Source organism: Uloborus diversus, chromosome 4, assembly GCF_026930045.1.
Source record: "Uloborus diversus isolate 005 chromosome 4, Udiv.v.3.1, whole genome shotgun sequence".
Taxonomy (NCBI): domain Eukaryota; kingdom Metazoa; phylum Arthropoda; class Arachnida; order Araneae; family Uloboridae; genus Uloborus; species Uloborus diversus.
Genome location: NC_072734.1, coordinates 19,741,118 through 19,763,607, shown reverse-complemented (window position 1 = coordinate 19,763,607; position 22,490 = coordinate 19,741,118). Strand labels below are relative to the sequence as shown.

The window sequence follows — 22,490 nt, the reverse complement described above, 5'->3', positions numbered from 1 at the left end:
TTGCGGTTTTTTACGAATACCAGCGATTTTATAGCAATAAGCACAATATTAAAAAATAAATAAACAAAAAATTAAAGCCAAATGACTTATAAGGGTCAACACAACGCAAAAATAATAATAAAACGGCATATGATAATTTTAATCATGAATTTATTCGAAAATATTTGGGTGTACATTGACTTTTGTGGCGTGTTATTTCTCTGTCTCTTCGTTTTCTGACCCATTTCAAAAAGTAGGTCCGTTAATATTTTGAAAAAACCAATGGCTTGTATTTAGAATGACATAGGAATGATGTGAAAAAATATTGGACTCCATATTCGAATTCAGTTTCGAGATATTTTGATTTTACTAAAAAATTTCAAAGTGTACGAACACTTTTGGGAGCCACTGTAAATATTTAAATCATTTACCTTAGCAAGTTCTTCAGTGTCCCCCTTGCTCAGGAAAAAGTTTTTCAATTGTATTTCAGTGCTCCCGAAAAGTCTCTAATTGTGCAAACATCACTTTCAATCACAGGAAGTTTATCATCATAATCGTCAGAAAGAACACATAGTTCAGTTGTGTTGTGAGAAATTAAATTTGAAAAGTTCAAGTTCTCTTCCTCAATCCACAAGTCTTCATCAATTTGAACGTAGTCTTCAGCACTGACTTTTGAATCCAAATGAACCAGTAGCTCATTAAGTTCTTTTTCCTCTTCTGCTCCTACTAATGCACTGTCAAGTATCATTTCACTCCTGAATGAAAACCCTGCCTTTTAAAAACGCTCCCAGGTTTCACTTTTTTGAGAGCTGACGTGATCCACGAAACAGCATCCAAAACTTACAGATTTTGCTAATTCTTCACTAGATTTACACGAAGAAATATGTGAAAGAATGTGCCTGAGTAAAAGCTTTCTGTAACCTACTTTATAACTCCGAATAATACCCTGATCCAAGGGTTGGAATACAGAGGTGTTGTTCGGTGGCAACTTAACATTTTGCAATGAATATCCCATTACCAACAGCGCCGATTCGGCGGAGCAACCCCCCCCCACACACACACTTTTTATGGTTAATTTATTTATTTTATCTCGAGTATCACTATTGCATGATTGACAGTTGGCAATATGACCCTGAATATGGGCAAATCTTTTTCATGTCTAAAAATTAAACAACCCAACGAAACCACGCCGACTACTACCGGCGCCGGTCTGCTCAATTGCATCTCCTGAGAGCCTCGGTTAGAAAAAGCGCCCAGTTTCCTCTTTTTTATCTTAACTTTTGAATAGTTATTGTGTACAAAATTCATTAAAATCTTAAGAAAAACGTACGTTAATTGTTAGACTGACATCAGTTTTCACTTACCTGCTTCAATACTCTCAAAACTAACCGTTACAAAATTATGACTTTTATTTTCTTTTTCATTTTTTGCTGCCCGAAAAAAGTACCATGCCTTTTAGTTCTTTTTTTTCTGCCCCCAACTTTTAAGCCCCAATCGCTGCCTCTGCCCGTTACCACCCTTTTAATTCCAAGAAACAGTGATAAGGAAATGACGGGGGGTGGGTGGAATATCAGTTGTGGAGGATGAAAAGCTTTGTAAGGCAAGCAGTTACTAAGATATTCTGTGAAAAGAAAAAAAACGAAATTGCTACGATCGCAAGGGAAATTTTTTGTGAAATAACTGTCCGTTATTCGGAGTATCCGTTATTATGAGTGAATTACATGGAATGGCCTATATTGAGGGACTGGGACTTGCAAAAATGTCCGTTAATTAGAGATGTCCGTTATTCGGGAGTGTCCGTTAAGGGAGGTTTCACTGTATTGTGTTTTTTTAATGTGTATGCATAATTTTTACTATTGCTGTTTTCATTCATTTTTTCCCCTATATTTTCAAAAGATGTCCTATTTTTTTGAATTGATCCCTTTGATCCCTGCTTAACACTTTCCCTTCTCTCACACGTAACACTGTGTTGCACAAACATATTGTTGCATGAAACTTTTTATTTCCACCAAAGTATGGGATGTCACACTTCTTCCTCTTTCCCGTCCTCTCTCCCCTTGTCCAAAACTCATATTTTCAAGATCCCTCTCAATTTCAAAGGATGACATTTGTGAACTTTTTGAGAAATTTTAAAAGATCTCATATGTAACCAATTTTATTAGATATGAAAACTAATAAGTGTCCTCTTTTTCCTAGGTTATGTGGTTAGGTTACCCTGGTACTAGTGGGGCACAGTTCATGGATTATATTATAACAGACAAAATCACTTCACCATTGAAACTAGCTCATCAATATTCTGAAAAACTGGCATATATGCCAGATACCTTTTTTGTAGGAGATCACAGGCAAATGTTTCCTCATTTAATTGAAAGAGCAATCATTGATGATAAAGAGTCGAGAGGCAAAAAATCTGATGTTCCTGATAATGTCAGTATTGTCAATGCAACAGACTTGTCACCCATAATTGAAAAAGCTGAAGTAAAGGTATGTGTTGCTCAATTTTTTTACTTACGTTTCTTATATTTAACTTTCTCAGTAAATCTGAAATTTATTCATGAAGTTTAGCACTGTGATATGCGATTATAGTCGGCTCTTTCAAACCTTTGCCTTTAAAATTCAAGTATAGATTTTCAAGTACTATAATCATGATAAATATTTCATTAATTCCATTGTAAATTATTTTTAAATTCAGGCTGAGCCTTTCAAAAGAGAGAGACGAGGAAATTTTATAATTAAACAAATTTTTTAAGAAGTTTTTAAAAGATGTTTATGTCTTTGATGTGAATTGTAACCTTTTAATTTCATTTACTTACTGGCTTAATTCTATTTAGCGGAATAACGTTGTGTAATATCTTCTGCAAAAAAAAAATCTTCTGCTTTTTTGGGAAGATGGACTGGCATCATTTTCTGTATCACTTAATTGTTTAACCCCTATTTAGTTGTTACATCTGTTCTGAAACTCAATCTTATAGTTAAAAAAAACATTTTTAAATGCTTTTGCATATTAAATTTTAAGAACTACCTGCAATGTGTAACTATTAAGAAATTTCTTATAAATGTAGTTTGATAAATTTTGACTTAATTTTGAAACAATCCAAGAAATGGAATATTGAATTTATATTTCATCACCATCTTAACCAAAACGTGTGATGGAAAAGCGCTGCTGTTTTCCAATATGTTTATATTATTGTCATATAGCCAAAAGTAATAAAATCTTGTTAAAGCTGCTTGGTAAGCAGCAGTATAGAACGGTACACAAAGTAGTACTTAATCCACCATTCTAATGAAAATGACGAATTCCCTAATAATTTAAAATCACATATAAAAAAAGATGATTTTTGTATTCATGGCTTGTGATTTAATGTCCTCATTTTGAATCTCCAACTAAATAGCTTTGAAAACAGTTGATGATATGCTGTTGAAAAAAAAAATTTGTAGAGACGTACCGAGTAGCACTTTAGCTGAGTACCGAGTACTCGGCCTTTTATTACTCGGCCGAGTACCGAGTTACCGAGTACTCGGCCTTTCACTACTCGGCCGAGTTCCAAGTACCAATTATGTTTTAAGAAGAACCACCGACACACATGTGATGAATTTTGAACTTATTGTAATAGTAGTATAAACCTCCTTGTCCATATAATAGTTTTTAAAACTAAATTCCTGCTGAAATTTAATTACGCATTATATATATACAATTTTGTTTGTGTCAAAAATTTTACAAAAAAATAATTTTTTAAATTAAAAATAAATAAATAAAAGGTATGATTAATCAAGTTGGAATTAAAACAAATTACAGTAAAATCCCTCTAATGCAGACACTAACAGGACAAAAAAATTTTCTGCAATATAGAGGTGTCCGCAGGACAGGGGTTTAATAATGTTATTTGCATTGGAACTGGGGAATTAAAAATTGTCCGCATAAGAGGGGTGTCTGTTAGGAAGGGTTTCACTGTATACCAATCAATTATAGTTCTAATCTGCCAAACATAAATAATTTTTAAAAGCAGATAAAACAAATGTGCAGGAACACTCCAGACACGTGTTTCTGCCCCCCCCCCCCCCTCCCCGTTACAAGGAACGTCTTTTTCAGTGCATAACATGTGAGCTAAAGAATGTAAAGACATTCAACAAAAAAATACGACTTTTGTCGGATGCCTTTAAATCTACGAGCCCCCATTTTTTGCATTGAAAAAGGAATTCCTTGTAATGCCAAAACACGTGTCTGCAGAGTTCCTGCACTGTACTTTTAAGGTTGTTTTATTTTTTAAGCAAAGGTATTTTTACATTTCTTATAACTAATTTTTGTTTGTAGCAAAAATCCATTTTTAATATAAAAATTCCATATTTTCTATACTTACATTTTTTGCGTAATTTTTAATAAATAAGTTTTATTAACTTTGGGGACATTAAAATAAAGATTTATTCCATTGAAGCATTACAAACTTCATTATTCTCAAAATTTAAATTTGACTTATAAATTTTAATTGTAAATGATTGCAGAATATAATGCTTGCTCTTTTTTTATAAATTTTAGTATCCGTCTTGGACAATATTCAATTTTTTGCAACTACTCGGTATTTGCCGAGTACCGAGTACTCGGCAAATTGGCCGAGTAGGCCAAGTACCGAGTAGTTACCGAGTACTCGGTACGTCTCTAAAAATTTGTTTACAAAAAGTTTTCATTTTTTATTTAAATAAGAATTTTTTTCCCCTTTCAATTAGAAAATTCGTGAAGTAGCTGTCACAACATCACTTGCTAATGAAGAAGAACTAAAAGTAGAAGTGGTCAAAACAGTTATTGAACTTCCAGCTACTCCTGTACAAGTTATGATAAGCTCTGGACAAGTACAGACCTCAGTAAATGGAATAGTTGTGCAAAATGGTTTAGCAACAAATCAGGTTAATACTTTGAATTTCTAATTTTTGACAGGTTATTTAAATGCAGGAATTCTTGAAATTATCGAATGAACCCATAATTCTGATCATCAAATTTAAAAAGTCACTGCAATGATTTTAATCATTTTTATTGCATTAATGGAAATTCTAAGATATGTTGGTTAACCTTTTATTTGAATGAATATTCAGAAAATGTAAAAAGTGAACAGGTTGATAAAAACTGACTAAATTACTAACAGTATCACGAACTACAAAATCATTATTGCATTTGATTTGGCCATAACTTTACAGAATGCAAAATGTGTAAACTATTTATATGAGAAGGATTAATGAAAAATATAAATAATAAGAGTATTTTTCATAAAATACAATTAAATAAAATAATACAAGGTATAAAGTAGGAATACTGTTATCTAAAATTATCAAGAATGTTATAAATTATTAAGTTTCAAAACTCAGAAATGTTTTTAAATGTGAAGTTTTTTAATGAAAGTCATGGAACTACTCCTCAGACTTATTTGGATAAATAAGAATAAAATCGTGTTTAAAAAGCTAAAGCTGTTTCTTTGAAAGAGTCCATTTGCCAGACACTTTTTAACAAGCAAAATAAAAGGAAATATTGAATTTATGTTGCATTTCAATTTTACTTTATCAGCAAACATAATTTAGCAAAAGGCAGGGATTTATTCAAACAAAATAATGTCACATTTCTGATTCATTGATCATGGAATTTTTGTTTTAAACCGAAATTTGAGTTGTTTTGCAACAGTCCTTACTATGTATAAAATATTGTATCAGGATTGGCCATATGTGTTAATATCCAAGATTTTTTTGGGAGGGGGGGGGGGAGCACTGATCCTGAATAACTCTCACCCTTATCATTGAGACTAACGTTTTTGAAAAATATATATATATATATATATTTTAATGTGTAGTTAAGTGTATAAAATAAATATAATTGGGCAGTGCACCAAAATTTTCCCGGGCATATACGATGCAGTTGTACTTAAAAAAGAAAACATGCAGATAAAATACATTATATTTCTGAAGACCGGGGGGGGGGGGGGGCTTTGCCACTAACAAACATAATATGAAATCAAAAGATTCACACCTCAATGTATAATCTTTTTTTTTTTTTTTTGCAAAAGAAAGTATGTCATATTTAAGATTGTACGGTAGTTGAAATGAAATGATATTCAGAATTATGAGTAAAATTTGGGAAACTTGCATATATAACTTTGACTTAAATATAGGAAGAAATGTTAACCTCACTCAGTTAAAAAAAAAAATAATAAATGATGAAATAACATTTAAGTGTGGTAAAATCTTCTTGACATGTGTTTTTCATTATTTAGATCAATAATAAAGCTGCAACTGGCGAAGAAGCCCCAAAAAATATATTGATTACATCAAGACAACAGTACGGTTTACCTGAAGATGCTATTGTTTATTGCAACTTTAATCAACTATATAAAATAGATCCATTAACATTACAAGTCTGGGTAAATGTAAGTATCTGGTTTCATTTTTGCTGATGGAAAATTTTTATTTAGAAGGTTACAATTTCACAAAAACTAAATGTCTTTTCAATTGAACTTTTTAATATTTGTTTTCCACTAAAAGTGTATTGGAGTATCTTTCTGGTTTAAAGAAAAGGCTTTGTTACAACAGAAATATCTTAATAGTTTGACTTATTTTTTTAGGAAAATCATAGTTTAAAAAAATGTTGATGTAATATTTATAAATGACAATTTTAACTAATGAACTAATGACCCAAATTCAACCTATTGATTTGGGTGTCAAAAATCAAATTACTAGACAAATAATAAGTAACAGTTAATAAAAAAATCATTACGTAGCTTTTTTTTTTAGCTTGAACAAATTTCCAATTCCAGTTTTTGTTTTATCTCTTGCTCTCTCATCCTCTTTTTATTGCTTTGAGGAGCAAGCTATAATTTTAAATTTTTCACTTCATAGAGTTTCAGACTGGGTAATCTGGACTTGTCGAACACTCTCTAGCAACCATCAAACATAACACAGATCCTGATTTGAGGATTTTGAGAAAACTATGGTTAAAAACCAAGACCCTAACATCGCTAACAAATAGTATTTTCATGAAAAACTTCATCAATATGAAGTACAGTTAAACCTTGATATCTCAAACCTCCTTATCTCAAAACCCTTGATATCTCAAAAAAAAAAAAAAAAAAAACCCTGCATTTTGCATAAAACTCTTGAGTGTTTTCTATAGTTATCTCGAAATTTATTTTTTGGAACCCTCGCTATGTCGAAATTTTTGCCAGAGAAGCCAGGTTTAATTGATGCTTTTCCATTGTAAAATTTTGTAGCAAAACCAGTTATGGAGACATCTGCATGTAGCCCTTCACCCTTTTTTCCTCGAAAGTATGAGAATAGAGGATTGGGGGGTAAGAGAATAGGGGAGCATTGGTATGAGGAGGGTGCTGACGTCATTTGTCTGTTTTCTCTAGAGGTTAGATTCTTTCTCTTTTCTTCTGGTTGGTCTTCTTCAGTCTGATTATTAACTCCAGCAAAATGGCTGGTGAAAAGCGGGTTATCAATTGAAGATAAAATTAAAATTTTGAAGTATATTGATGAAAACATGCTGATGAAGAAAATTAAAATAGCTGCCAATTTTAAAATCCCTACCAGTACACTTTCAACTATAATAAAAAACTGCTAAGCTATCAAAAAAAAAAAAAAAAAAAAAAAACTGATCAAGGAAATTGTAAAAAAATGAAAATTCGAAAATCTGCTTATCCTGAAGTAGAGGAATATGTGCATTTAAAATTGCAAGGGTCTGAAAATCTATTACAGACACAGTAATAGGGATTATGTAGTTTTGCCAGTTAAGATTGTATAATGTTGTATTGTTAAATTTAAAGCAACACATTCTAAAAATGAAAAATTAATTTTTTAAAATAAAATCAACTGATTTTAATCAATGATTTTTTTTTTCTTTTTGAATCACTTTATTTTAAATCATGGTTTAAATCGACGAACCGTGTAAAACAGGTGAAATGTAAACATCAATCAGTAATGGAGTTTTTGAACTTTGTTTCTGGCCTTCCAGTGTCTATTGTATTGATTTTCAGATGTTTCAAGACATTCTTGGAGCTGTGAAGTATCTTTAGATGAAGTAACAGTGTCTCTCATGCATAATGCACAATTAGGGGATTAAAAGGTGTTAAGTCTAATCATGTGCCTGCAGGGTTACCATGCCCGACCTCGAAAGGATGAACTGCCACAAAATATTGTCTAGGGGCAGCTCCGCAGCTGTTATCGTTTGATTTAAAATTCAAAATATTGTTGTCTTTGATTATTATTCATAGAGTATGATTTTGAAAATGAAAAAAAAAAAAAAAACTTACCAGATATTTATATAACATGAGATAGTTGTATTGGTGATAAAACAAAGATGTTGTAAATTTGAGGACAAAGTTTAAATATCTTAATTTTTCTGCTTTTTGTAAGAAAATGATAAAAATCAAAATTGAATTAAGAATACTTCTGTAAGGTTTTGCTTTTTTCTTATTAATACTGTAGTTTCCGTCTTAATAAAGTGTTTCTATTTTTCTTTTTTTTCTGATTTTTCAGATATTAAAACGAGTCCCTAACAGTGTGCTATGGCTACTGAGATTTCCTGCTGTTGGTGAGCCTAACATAATCCAATCTGCAACGCAACTTGGATTGTCACCAAGTCAGCTTATATTCTCCAATGTAGCAACTAAAGAAGAACATGTTCGGCGTGGCCAGCTAGCTGATCTTTGTTTAGATACTCCGCTATGCAATGGGCACACAACTGGGATGGATGTTTTGTGGGCAGGAACACCAATGGTTACATTAGCTGGTGAGACATTAGCTTCGAGAGTAGCATCATCGCAGTTGACTTGCTTAGGGGTACCTGAACTCATTGCTAGAACTCGCCAAGAGTATGAAGATGTTGCTGTAAGGCTTGGGACTGATAAGGAATAGTAAGTGAAATAGCTAATCAAGATATTCTCTTTTTTAAATCGTAAAACATGCTTACCCTTTAAGTTGTTTAGTTCTGATTAAAGTTTTAAATTTTTGGGTGAAGTTAATTAGATTAAATGCTATATTCTTCCAGTGCAGTAATATGAGAAAAATTGAAGAGTTAGTTTTTGGCTCATTAATTTAACATCTATATTTTGATTACTGTAATCGCTATTTTAAGGAAATTAATAGCAGCAATGTTTCTAATTGAGAATTTTCGTTAATTTTTTTAATGACAGGGAAGTAAATGATGAAAGTCATCAATAAATGATTGTTGCATGCTATATCAAATCTTCTTTTGCTGAGTTTATAACTGCACACATCATCCTCCTCTTATCTGTATAATAAAAATTTGCTTTCAGAATTCTATTATTTTATGCTAAGATAAAATGGTTTTTTGTTTCAGTTTAAAGGCAATTCGAGCAAAAGTTTGGACGGCTCGAACAGAAAGTCCACTATTCAATGTCAAAACATATGCAACAAACTTAGAAAGACTCTTTTATTGTATGTGGGCTAAATATGAGAAAGGAGAAAAGCCTGATCACATAACCGAGTTATCATGAACTGTGCCACCAACAGAATATGTTCTTGCATATATCCTTTTCCTTTCTTTTTTTAATTTAAATCTGTATAAATTTCGTGTGACTGGTAGAATGAAATCTGCTGCCGCGTTCCTTGAAGTAATTTAAATTTCCTGCCTGCATCATCAAGAATGTGTTCAACTGTTTATAATCATCAATCATATTTCGTAGTATTTTTTAATCTCTATTGCTGATTCAAGACGAAATCCTGACTGGACATTTTATTTTGTATGTTTCTTTGATTAAATGAAGTATTAAACACTGTCATGTTTTTCTTTACATTTTACCTCAGATATAACTTTTCATTACAAAACAAAATTAAGTTAGACTTTTGTAGATAGAATTTTAAACTTCAATTTCAGGTGAATCGATTGAAACCACCTTTTTATTTAAATTAATTTTTTGCTATTCTATTTCTTTTAATAGTCAAAACACAATTAGAAAGCAACAATTTTACTCAATTACTTAAATCTACTAATAATTATTCTTTACAACTAGTCTATTAGGGGTTACATTGAGATGTCTCAATGAGGCTTCAAAAAGGTTGCTTTTGTTGTGGCCCCAAACAGCGCAAAGGCGTAATGTTATTGAATATAAAAATACAACCTGATATGTCAAAACTATGGGCTTATTTCGAAATAACATTAAGTTTTAGCAAAACAAACAACACTGTTATTCAGTTAAATCCCAGAAAACAGTAGTACGTAAAAACTTTCATAAAAGTTTGGAGGTCCGTGTAATGAAAAAAAACTGTTTCTCTTATACACGGTCTGGTAGCCTTGTGCTGCATGAAATTCTGAGTAGTAATTAACTTGTTTACCTCATCTAAATGGCAAAAATTGGCTGTGAAACAGTTATTTAGGAAATTCCAATGTCTCTTTGTATCATTGTAGCCCACCTTCCCCTACTTTGATAAAACATTTTTCTTATAAATTTATATATTGTTGCCTCAGAGCAACAGTAGGATATCTTAGTGTTATTCCTGGGGTTAGATGTCGCAGAGTTGTTCTGAGGCGACAATATAGAATCCAAAAATTTCAGCTGAAAACATTCAAGCTTTATTCTTTTTCTTAAAATGCATCTCATAAACATGTTGAACTGTTTCAGAATCTACTGTAGGATTTTTTAAAAAAAATTCTAGTACTGTTTGAACACTAATGACATCGAAAAGTGAACATCCGGTATACAGCCTGACAAGAGGCCATGGCTGCCTAATCGGAAACTAGAGGCGCGGGCCTTGAGGTGGGACGGTTTAGAATCTAAGTTTTATAAGGATAAGGGTACGCCTTGGCTCTTGGCGGCCATCTGGTAATCGACGCATTGCAGAGGTGCACGAGTTTGCCTTTACAGATGAGTGTTAGCCCCTATATTAAGCAAAGTCATTGAAATGAAAGAAACGTGCATCAAATTTTTCCTTTTCCCCCTCTTTCAAATTGAATTATCTTCCTGGACCATTTGCTAATTCCATTGTAAATGTGTACAGACAGTAGCTATGATCTCTAGGCATATTAAAAAAAAATTCTCAATTCACAATACATTAGAAAGACACGAAATTTTCAAAATATTTATTATTTGAAACTTTGTAAATTACTTCCATAATAAATTGATATTTACAGCCATAAATGCTTTAATTTCAATTTCTTTCTCACCCTCTCTTTTTGCCAACCCACTATTTCTCTTCTGCCCTGGGCTCTTCAACAGCTAGCGCCAATGCTGATAATTTTGTTGACTTATGAATTCCTCGTAAACCTTCAGTTACAACAAACCCAGGTCCATGTCCTGGAATTATGTAATCAACAGAATTCAGTATCTTTTCTCTATTTTTAAATTGCAAATCCTCATTTTCACTTCCTGCAATTACTTGCCACACATGTGGATTTGAAATATCTTCCTGTTTTTCAAATAAATCACCTATTTAAAAAAAGTAATATTCATTATATATAAGTAAAAACAGAATTAAAAATTACAAAATATTTTGTAAATTTTTAAAAACCAATTTAGATTGATAAAATTACCTTTATTTTAAGTAAGTGATAAAGAACAAAAATACAAGGAAACCTCCTTTCGTCATCACTCAAGGGACCAAAAATTTTTGACCACTTATGCAGAGTGATGACTTGGGTGAAGTGGGAAATTCAAGAAAGAAAGAAAAGAAAAAAAAATTAATTGCATGAATAGCTGTAGAATTCGGCTAGAAAAACAATATCTTATGAAATTAATACCTATAAATTAGTCAAATTAAAAAGAAAAAAAAACGTTCATTATAATAGCCAAGTTTTACTTTCTCTTACTTTGGTACATCAAAATAATCCATCAAGGTTGATTGATGAAATTGTGCGTTACTGGAAATATAGAGTCGGATCCAGGGACCACAACAAATCGTTTCCAAGTAGAATACGTCCTTAAATAGAGTGCTTCTAAAACTACAGCGGAACATTCCGAACCGTAAAAAATCGTCTTTAAACTAAGAACCAACTGTAACTCTCTTTTCTAACGAACTTAAAGCTTACAGGGCATAAAACTGGTCAGTATTAACAGATTTTAGTCAGTAAAGTCAGTTTTTTTTGCAAATGTACTAAATTATGTTTAAGATAATGTTTACTGCCAATTTTGTTTTCATTTTCTAATCAACTTTAAAAAATGCCAAAAAAGCAATGAGATGCTAATATAGCAGCCCGATTTCGCCTACTTGGTAGTCTGTTTTACTTGATAAAAATCTTTCTTATGCTTTCATTGGATTGGGATGATCTAGTTCTATGGAAAACCTAGCAACCATACACACTTTGGTATTGGGTATATTCTTTGAAACATTTTCCTGTTTTTGTCCAATGTACAAGTATACAAAGATTTTTTCGAGAAATAAGGTATGCATGACAGTTGCATTTGTGTACAATATCGAGATGAGTAAAAATTTATTATGTTTAAATTCTTATTTTAATTTGTTGCCTTTAACTTTCATCATAAGTTCTTGCAGTATAAGTAAACTTACACCCTGTCCCAAAAATTCAGGAACAAACATAAAATACAATTCATAGTAAAAATATGAATATGGTAGGATATTTACATTCATATGGTGTTTACTAATAATAAACAGTATGTAAAGCACAAGATAAGGTTAATTTATTAGAAAAAACATCATGTAGGGATGCCCACCTGGGGAGGGGGGAGGTTATGGTGCAGATTATGCCATTGAACTTTTTAAAGAGGTTTGTTTTGAGGGGTATTTTTCTGTTTTTTTTCGGGGGGGGGGGTAGTCTTTTGCAATGTTTAGAGGGGTTGCACTCTTGATCTCAGGGGGAGGGATACCCCTGCATCATATGTTGAATTCATTTAGAAAAACCGAAAATAGGGTAACCCATAATTTTGACATATCTTTAGACATGTGGTGCCCAAAAAAATTGGGGAGGGGGGGTTAGGGGGCAACCCCCTTGAAGCTTTTTTTTTTTGGTAAAATTATGCTATATTTTTAGATGTTTATCGTTCCTTTGCTGATTAAAATATCTCTATAAGTATGGAATGTGGCCTCATAAATTAGGACTGATGGAAACCGTAAACTTCTCCCTCCTACTTCAAAGTTGCATTCTTATGAATTAGCATAAGAAAATCCATTTATTTAGCAATTTAACAAGAAAATGAGCTTTCTCAACTATTAGCGAGTATTAGAGGACTACCTTATTCCAATACAGGATTTGTTAGGTGGTCCAAACTGTATTTCAGCAAGACAAAGCGCTTACTGATGTATCAAACTCAACAAATCTGTAGTTCAACATGAATAATATCAGTGTCGTTTGGAATGGCCATCGGTTAGCCCAAACTTAAATCCAATGTTAAACGTGTGGCAAAAGCAAGAGAGGGGCGATCCTTTGAAGAACCCTGCACCGGTAATTTCTCCGAATTGAGGTCCAAACACGATAGTGTAGGCCATCTTTGATATGATTTTAAGGAAAGAAATATGGTTCAAATCTCCCTCACAGAAGCTTTTTGGGAGAAAAATTTCAAAAGGGCGATTTTAAACTTTGGTGATATTTGAAGAAAACCAACATAATTATAGCAGAAATATACGTATTGTGTATTTGTACTATAATTATGTTGGTTTTCTCCAGTTATTTCTCAGCACAGGGTTGTTTCTCGATCTTTGGAGGCCTTCCGCCAGGCATTTTTCAAAATTTAAGTCTTAAAAGACAGGATTGTATATATCTTGGGTAGTGTTAGGGGAAGGAATGGTTTGAGTGACTTTCCTCTGGTAATTTTTCGTTCCAATACGTTATTTTGTTAAAATTGCGCCTTTTGGAACAAAGGCGCAATTTTAGACGACCTTCAATGATGTTAGGAGGAGGGGGATCTGAAACATTTCCCAGGAATCATTACGAAATGGAATTTATAAAACGCAACTTTTAGAGTAGATGTAAATCAGATACGTTGGAGAGGTGATGGTAAAAAACAAAAAAAAAAAAAAAAAACAATTGCCCACTCTTTGATAAATTTCTGGATCTGTCCTTGGGCAACATCGGGCACCAAAATTATATGAAACTGAAAGCCAATATTTTTCGACACAGGAATAACTTGATACTTACGATGGAAAACCATGTGTTTGAAATAACTAGAGGTAATGAGAACATAATTTCATATTTTCATTAGTAACTGTTTCTCATCCTTAAGTATAACTCATAAACTAAAAAAGTGTTTAATTATGGGACACCTTATTCTTCTAGTTTTCTTAAATTCAACACATGTTTTTAAAATAAATCACCCTAACTTGTGTTTCACGTACTGGTTATCATTATACACATATGTGATATAAATTCCTCCATTTGTATTTTTATTGTGAATTGTATTTTATGCTTGGGGCCAGTTGCGCTGCGAAGGGGGAGGGTATTGGGGGTGAAAACACCCTTCCAGAGCTATTGCTTGTAACATAAATGCAAATTCTAATACAGTAGTTAATGCATATGAAAGGGCTGTTTTGATCAACAAAAAAAAAAAACCTTCAGAAGGTATTTTTGATTTAAAAAAAAACGCTCCAGAAGGAATTTAGCATCTGAAAAAAACCCCTCCTATTTCTGATTGTGCTAGTGCTTGTGTCTATATTTTTTGAGACAGAGTGTAATTTTTGTATATGCAAAAATATTTGCTTACTAGTTAAACAATTCTAAAAATTCAAATTAAAACATTCTTCTAAATGTGTTCTGAGTTTTACTAATAGGTGTTTTTAACTAAAAATTAACAGGAATAAGTGTACAATTTATATATTTTTTCCACTTTGTATTTTCTGATTTCAGAATTTTTCTTAAAGTTGTTTTCCACTGAGTTTTTCAAAGAGAAAAAGTGAATGAAAAACTGCTCTCAATCATTTAATAATATTTTAAACAGTTGCAAGACCTTTTAATTTATTTTCCTAGTTTCAAAAATTTTTTATTCATTATACAATAAATATATGAATTAAACTAAACTTTCAGTCAAAATTTGTACCAAATTAGCTGTGTATTATGTTGCTGCATTTTATAAGCAAAACTTAGTATCTATTTCACTAAGTATGACTCTTTTTTGTTACTCCAAAGTTTGTTAATTTTTATAATTTTAGACAGTATATGGTCAGTATTTTATAAATTTTGGTCAGTGAAGCCAGTATTTTTGACCCTCCAAACAGTTTTACCCCTCAAGCTTTAAATTCTGCATCGTACTTTGAAAGGGTGAAGATAAGGTTGCCAATAACCCTGCTACATACAATTGGATTAAAGCAGAGTTGAAAATAGTGATGAGCATGGTCAGCAGGAGGCGGGGTCATTTTTTTCTGAAGGGGTTTATTTCCACGCAGGAAAGTTAAAATTTCTGGCACAAAATAATGTATTCAGAAATTTATAATATTTACTTTTCACAGCTCTTTTTTTAAAAAAAATTTCATGTTCAGTAATCCCACATGAAAAACCCAACTTTAAAAAGGCAAGCTGTTAGATTACAGTGAAACCTGTGTATAACGACAACCTGTCTATAAATTTTTTTTTGGCCCCAGCAAAATGTCAGCATGAATAATCAAACCTGTCTATTATTGTATCATGATAACCTGTATATTACGATATTTTTTTTAGGTCCCAACGGTATCGTTGTACACAGATTTTACTGTATTTAATTTTTGTGTATGTCAAAAGATAATTGGATATTTTTTTTAACTAAAACTAGACAAAACACTGCACAGGACAAAATTAATATCAATTGGTAGAAATGTTTAAGTCAAAATTTTAGTGTTTTTTTCATTCAATGTGTATTTAACAAAAAAAAAACTTTGTTTTAAATCTTGCAACTTCAAAAAAAAAAGAAATCTGCCAAAAAGTTGACATTACAATTAACAAAAACCACATCATACTCAAAATCAACAATTGAATGATGATTGGTTTGTTTGGATACAAAGATTAGTGGTTAATTTGGATGTGGTGTTTTGACCAACGAAAACTACTGGTAGTTAGAAACAGAAAGGCTAGTTTTTTTTAATAGTAAAAGTTTTTTGTATATTTCTGTTAAAAAGATAATATTGAGAGTATATAACTTTTCAATATTAAACATTTATTATGTTTTCTTAGACAGTATAATAAAGAGCTACATTTTGTTTAGAATTAATTTTCTCAGTAAACGTTTTTTGATTTTCTTAAATTTTACATCTCTAATTGAAACCTATATGGACAGTTCTCTAGAAAAGTTATTTTGGATCTGGAATTTTCAATTTTTTACAAGGGGTACAGTTTAGCATTTTTTACGAAAGACAATATATGTGGAACACTGGAAAAGTTCACAGAACATCTTCATTTATTTTAGAGATATTAAGGGTTAAATTTGTACATTAAGAAATAACCATCATTAAGCAATTTATTTCTGAGTTTTTTTTAATTTTTATTCATAAATCAATTCATTAATGATTACATCATTAAATTTATCACTGAAAATCAAAACAATAATACAAAACTTGCTACTTTTTTTTTTTTAAATAATCAACTAATTTTTCAAAGAAGCTTAAGTTCAACTTAACGAATAAAACGTCCATAGTTTCAAAATATAACTTTTGAAAAAAAAAATCAAGCATATAAATAAATTTGAAGACAATTGCAGCATTTAAATGCTCGAAATTCCAATTTCATTGGATATGTGTACAAATAGGTGACAAAATTTTCCAAACACCCATGAAACAGGTATGGTCCATTTACAAAAATTGCCCTCAAGTCTGTTTCTTAGTGGTTATAAGTGTCAGTCACTGAACGTCAGTCATAGGTGTGGCATGCACCTACCATACAGTACAGGGGTGTTTCTGATCCAAAAATTTGGGTTAGCCATTTGTGAGAATTTTGTGTGACAACACATTCTAAAACTGAAAATTTTTTCAATAAATAAATAAATAAAAATGTTATTTTGTAGTGACTTTACTGATTTTTGAATGCATATATGAAGAGTTCTTATGGGGAGGGGGGGGAGAGAGGGTTAAACTGTTTCTTCATAATTTCCAAAAATTTTACTTGAGTCCACTATCACATCGGTTACCATACCTTCTGAATAACTCAACAATAACTGACATGTCCTAGTTTGAAAAGTGATTTTTGGAGCATGATGCGCTGGCCGTTGAATGACAGAAGCTAATGCTAATTATTTGGGGTGTGCAAAGGTATTGATTCGACATACTTGAAATGGGGTTATGTGTCGTCAGCTCAGTACAACAGAGAACAGAGACAGTTGACGCACATACTGGTCTGAAAACACAAGAAATGTTTGTCTCAGATAACGTCAGACGCAAATAGTCATCTCCACAATGCCATTTCAGCAAGAATCTTTCAAAGGAAACTTCAAATTTTGAAAATTTATGAAGAAGTTTCAATTTGTAAACTAGTGGTGAAAATTCGTCATGCCTTTCAGTCACTCCGATGGTGTAAAACGTGCAAAAATACTACTTTTATGCAGATGTTCTCACATGTGACAATCCACTGTAATATTATTGAAAGAAATAGAACGTATTTTCAAAAATAATGTAAAACCTTTACATTGTTTCAAAATTATTTTATCTGATTTTCGCTACAAAGTTTTTTTGGTAAAGAAAAAAAAATCATAAGTATTTTCAAACTTACCAACAATAGCAACAACACCTAATGCAGTATTTTTTACAATGATGCTGACATCTGATAATGTATGACCAGGAGTAGCAATTACTTCTATATTCTCAGATATTTTATAAGGTTGATCCTGTGGTAAAAATTGAATCCTAATTTTTTATATCTGGAATAAAACACAAAATTATCACTTCAAAAATATTCAAATTTTCGGCTTTTCAGTGGGGTTAGCAAAAAATGTCATGCAATTACAGCATGTCAACTTATTTTTGTGGGATAGTCATTTATGAGAAATCACACAATACTGCAGAAATAGTCAAGTATATTATGAGAAACCATTGTCAGTATTAAGGTTGATTATTATAGTCGTATTATCAACCAGTTAAGCCCATCATTTCAAAATTTTCCATGTGTTGGGGTGTGAAAGAATGTATGCAGGGGTGCCCATACCCCCCCCCCCCAAAAAAAAAAAAAATTCTCAACACTCTTTCCCTTTTTTATTTTTAGCTCTTTTTTATTTTATTTACTTTTTTTAAATATTAATTATTTTTAATTCTTTAGTTCTCTTTTTTTATTTCATTTACTTTTTTTAAAAATTAATTAATTAATTTATTTATTATTATTATTACTACTACTACTATTGTTATAATTATTTTATTAGAAAAGTTCAGTGCTACACCGATGAGAGACACACACACAAACGAAATAAATAAATGAAATGGAACATAAACAGAATACAATAAAATAAAATGAATAATTTAAATTAAAAATAAATCAATAAATAAATTTAAAAAATCCCCCCACAAAAAATTTGGTGGCACAACTTGCGCCGTAATCACCCTTTGTGGGCACCCCTGAATGTATGCTCAGTGCAAATCATATTGGAAAACAACATAAACACTGCCCACATATGTGAAAATATCTTGATTTCTCAAATCCAGAGGGAGTAAATTGTCCTCCTGACCGCCCTAAATGATGAGCCTGGAACCAGTGTTAACAAATCTACTTATTGTGCGGCTTGATTGTGTTTTACAAAGTCTTTTAGAATATGAATCCAAATTTGAATCAATGACTTAACTCAGTAGCAGTGTGCAGTGCTGTAGTTTGTGTGGGGGGGGGGGGTGTCCTCTCGTGAACAATTGAAATTTTAATTATAAATATAACGTAAAAATAATATAAACTGGTTTCAAACCACCTTTTCTTTCGGCAAGTCCCTCCGAACTTCAAGGCGAGTTCCCAGCTATAGCACTGATTACTTCTGAAAACATTTTAAAAGGAACTCTAAACAGATCTTTAGAGACATAAAATAAGACATAACAATTTTCTCCAAACCATTGTTGATTTTTTATTCCTGATTTTTTAATTCTTTTTTCCAAAATTAAGCACACTTTTATTAGAGAGCCAGCTCTCAGTTATTAGGCACTTTCAGCTTTAACACAATGACATCTGCCTCTAACTCAGTTATTGACCATTCCAGACTGAAGACTCCATCACAAGGACGAAACTGCATTCTTTCGATGTCATAACCGGGCTGTCAGTGTATTGCATGTACTATAAGCAGAGTTTTAAAAAGTCAGAGAAAATGAAAATTACATATTTACCTCAAAATTATGCAAGAGATATTCATCTTGTCTTGACACTGATTGACCAACAATATGAAGAGCATTGGTAAATAAGTTCAGGTTTCCAATGTGATCTGAATGTCCATGTGTGGCTATTGCATGGGTTATCTCACTCGGCTTTAGACCTTTTTTCTCCAATTCTATACTATATATGTATGTACATTAAGGCCAGTTTAATCACACATGCAGTAACATATAATAGAAATAGATAATAATACTAAGTGAACGTAATCAGTTTCAAATGCAGAACATATTATATTTGTTAGTTTATTGTTATGTCCACAATTGTGACTCGACGTTAAATGGCAGATATCACAAATTTGCCATTTCAACTGCACTTGTGTGTGGACTTCGCTCACTTCAAAAATCTTGCCTTATTTAATTACAGACATTTTAAATTCATTAACAAATTTGAGATGACAACAGATAAAAATTAGAAACCACAAAGCTTTCTCTGATATAGGTTTTAGGCCTCAGTATAGATTGAGTTTTCCGTCTTAATTATTATTGGATTCGGAGTCTGATTTTTCTGTCAAACAAAGGCCCTTTTCTGGGCCAAAATCACTAAAAATATTTTAACTGCATTCATTAATTTGTTGTGACTCTAGTTCAGCCTAAATAGAAGCAAGCAACATGGAATCTTAAAACAGAAAGCCCAAAAAGCTAAGTCTGCGCCCAAATGCAGTTGAAATGGCAAATTTGTGATATCCGAAACTTAACGTATAGTACAGCTGTGGGGAAGAACTTTTGCCTCACAAGGGGGTGAGCTTCTAACAAGACAACACACCATGCATATTTTTACTAAAAACAGGATAACTTAAGAATGGGTTACATTGCAAGAGAGGAAATAACACCCAGGGTACCGGTGGAAATCAAACTCACGACCTCAGACATAGAAAGCACCGCTCGGCCATGGAAGCTTCAACCTATTCTATTAAAATAAATAAACATTTTTTAATTTTTTTTCTGCCAGAATTAGTTTAATTTAAAAAATAAAGCAGGTTTAAAAATTAGTGAAAGTGCTAAAAAGAAACTTTTTCCCAAAAATTTAATTTTAAATGTATAAACTCGAACCAGCATATAGTCTGACTCCAGTAACAAGACTTTGGAAGTGCTCATTTTACTTTGGGCTCAAAGAAGAGAAATTCTGAGATTGGCAAAATGCCAATATTGATTGTTATCCACAATGCAAAGTCTTACTTTGCGTTTTCTCACTCCTTTTTTTTAACGAATGAAATTGTTTGAGCTCAATTGATCAAAATTCAACTTATCAGAGCCTGACAACAGTACTACACAAGTTAACTGGGACAAGCTCAAAAATGTTCACAAGTTCTGTTCAATTGGTTTAGGTTAACTTACACACACATGCATGGTACAGTAATCTAATACGAAATATGTCCTCCACTAGTTTAAATGATATCCTGTTCCCAATTTGGCATGGATTTCACTAAATTAGAAGACAAATTTTTGATTTTGTACTCACAAAACAAAACTTTTATAACATTCTTAATCTTTGATTTTTTTTTGTTGAGCAGCACTTTTTTCTCACACATCTCTTTACAATGCCCCACAAATTGTAGATAGGGATTACATTCATCATAATCACATAATATCAGGAAAGTTACCAGGACAATTCAAAATTGTTAATTTCTGTTCTTAAAAAAAAGGAAGATTTTGTGGAGAGATATCAACACTACCAGCAACCGTTTGCAATATATGCATGATTTTTTCTTTCTATTTTTGGAAATATATAGTTCATTATCCCTTCAACTAGTACTAGAACCTTTTTTGGGATGATGAGAAATATTTAATGAAACTCATCGTAGAAAATATAACTGCTATTTGAATTTTATGATGAGATAAAAAACAGAGAGAAAAGTAGAGAAGCCGGCCAATGTGCCCCGACTCTTCCTATAGACTTGTGCAGTCAAAATTCTTCTGAAAGCCCCAAGTTTTTTTAAAGTATAAATTGTAAGTCTTTTAAGAGGGCTTACTTTTACTTCTTTTTTTCTAGGCAGGCTGTTCAAGCATTTTGGTAAAGAAAGAGCTGCGTTGAAACAGTTGCCAAATGTAGAATCCGTAACGTTTCGTCGAGTCCGTAACCAAATGTAGAAAATTAATAAAAAATACCGAATTTAATCATGAAACTTATTTTAGAATATATTGTAACACTATAGGTGTGATATTAGAAAATAATAAATTCAGTAATATAAAATGCATAAATAAAAGTTTTAACAAAACTTTTCTTCTAATTATTGTTATGGACTCTACAATCATCATTTTCACAACTTATAATTTTTTAACAAATGCACTTTTTGATTAAAATTGTTATCTGTATTAGAGATGATCCTTTACTTTATTTGTCCCAAGCACCAGTTTCGACTTGAATTTCAAGCCACTATTGGAGAAAAATTCAATGTAGAGTCAATAACAATAAAATTTGTATTTTTGATGTTTTGATTTCAATTACTTGCATAACATGAAGTAAATAAAGAAAAAAAATATGACGTTCATGTCCTTTGGAATATGCTTTTGCAATATATATAAAAATATTAACCTTTTAACAAGTTTTGTTACGGACACCCCTATGTCACAAATACCCTGAAATGTCCCATATACCAGCTAATGGCATTCATGTACTTGATTTCTTGCTTATTAGCAATCATCAGCCTGGAATAGCCATATCTAAGCGGAAAGTAAGTATAGACCCCTCATTCAAGTTAAAAATATCTTCACACTACTAGTTGTTAAAATTAATTTAAATTTTCATTAATTTTAATTCATGATAAAATAGTCAGCAGACATTTAGGCATATTTTCATACTCTCCCAATAAGAGGGCATTACAGTAATGCGAGATTGTAACTGTATATTACCATTTAAAAGTTTCACAAAATGTAAAGCACCCCCTTTGATACAAATTGAATACATAAGGTAAAAATCATACGTGAATAAACAAAACAAATTGCTAGTTTAAAAAGTTTGAGTCTTGTAAAATTTACAAAGTCAATATGGCAAAAAAAATTTTTTTGATAATTTTTATACCATTCAATAAAAAAGCACCATCCCAAGCTGTTAATGTATCAACTATCACGGAGATGCTCCCTTCTTTTACTAGAGTACAGGTGCAGTTGGCTTTCATTATGTTTTTGTCATTATCAACAAATGAATAACCAGTTTTCACTATTTCTACAGAAATAGTCATTATTTCTACCAACTATAAAATGTTTAGTCAATAAATAAAACTGTCTCTCTTAAGTCTTTTCTGCCCCGGTTGTCGATCCGACTGTAAACAAAA

At 31.7% G+C, this 22,490-nt stretch overlaps 2 protein-coding genes across 2 annotated transcripts in view; one reads left to right on the top strand and one right to left on the bottom strand.

The window, feature by feature from the left end:
• Positions 1–9,750, top strand: part of LOC129221285 (UDP-N-acetylglucosamine--peptide N-acetylglucosaminyltransferase 110 kDa subunit-like) — a 38,664-nt gene extending 28,914 nt beyond the window's left edge. Inside the window, exons 17-21 of the mRNA XM_054855742.1 lie at positions 2,176–2,463; positions 4,702–4,878; positions 6,231–6,383; positions 8,491–8,867; positions 9,314–9,750. Of these exons, the coding sequence (XP_054711717.1) occupies positions 2,176–2,463; positions 4,702–4,878; positions 6,231–6,383; positions 8,491–8,867; positions 9,314–9,470 (1,152 nt within the window). The 3' untranslated portion in view covers positions 9,471–9,750. The remainder of the gene's footprint in view (positions 1–2,175; positions 2,464–4,701; positions 4,879–6,230; positions 6,384–8,490; positions 8,868–9,313) is intronic.
• Positions 9,751–11,086: 1,336 nt separating this feature from the next.
• Positions 11,087–22,473, bottom strand: LOC129221286 (metallo-beta-lactamase domain-containing protein 1-like). The gene is made up of 4 exons (XM_054855743.1): positions 22,238–22,473; positions 19,174–19,334; positions 17,591–17,705; positions 11,087–11,399 (listed from the first exon to the last, which is right to left on the bottom strand). Exons 1-4 carry the CDS (start codon positions 22,395–22,397, stop codon positions 11,158–11,160), a joined length of 678 nt encoding a protein of 225 aa, XP_054711718.1. The 5' UTR covers positions 22,398–22,473; the 3' UTR covers positions 11,087–11,157.
• Positions 22,474–22,490: the final 17 nt, after the last annotated feature.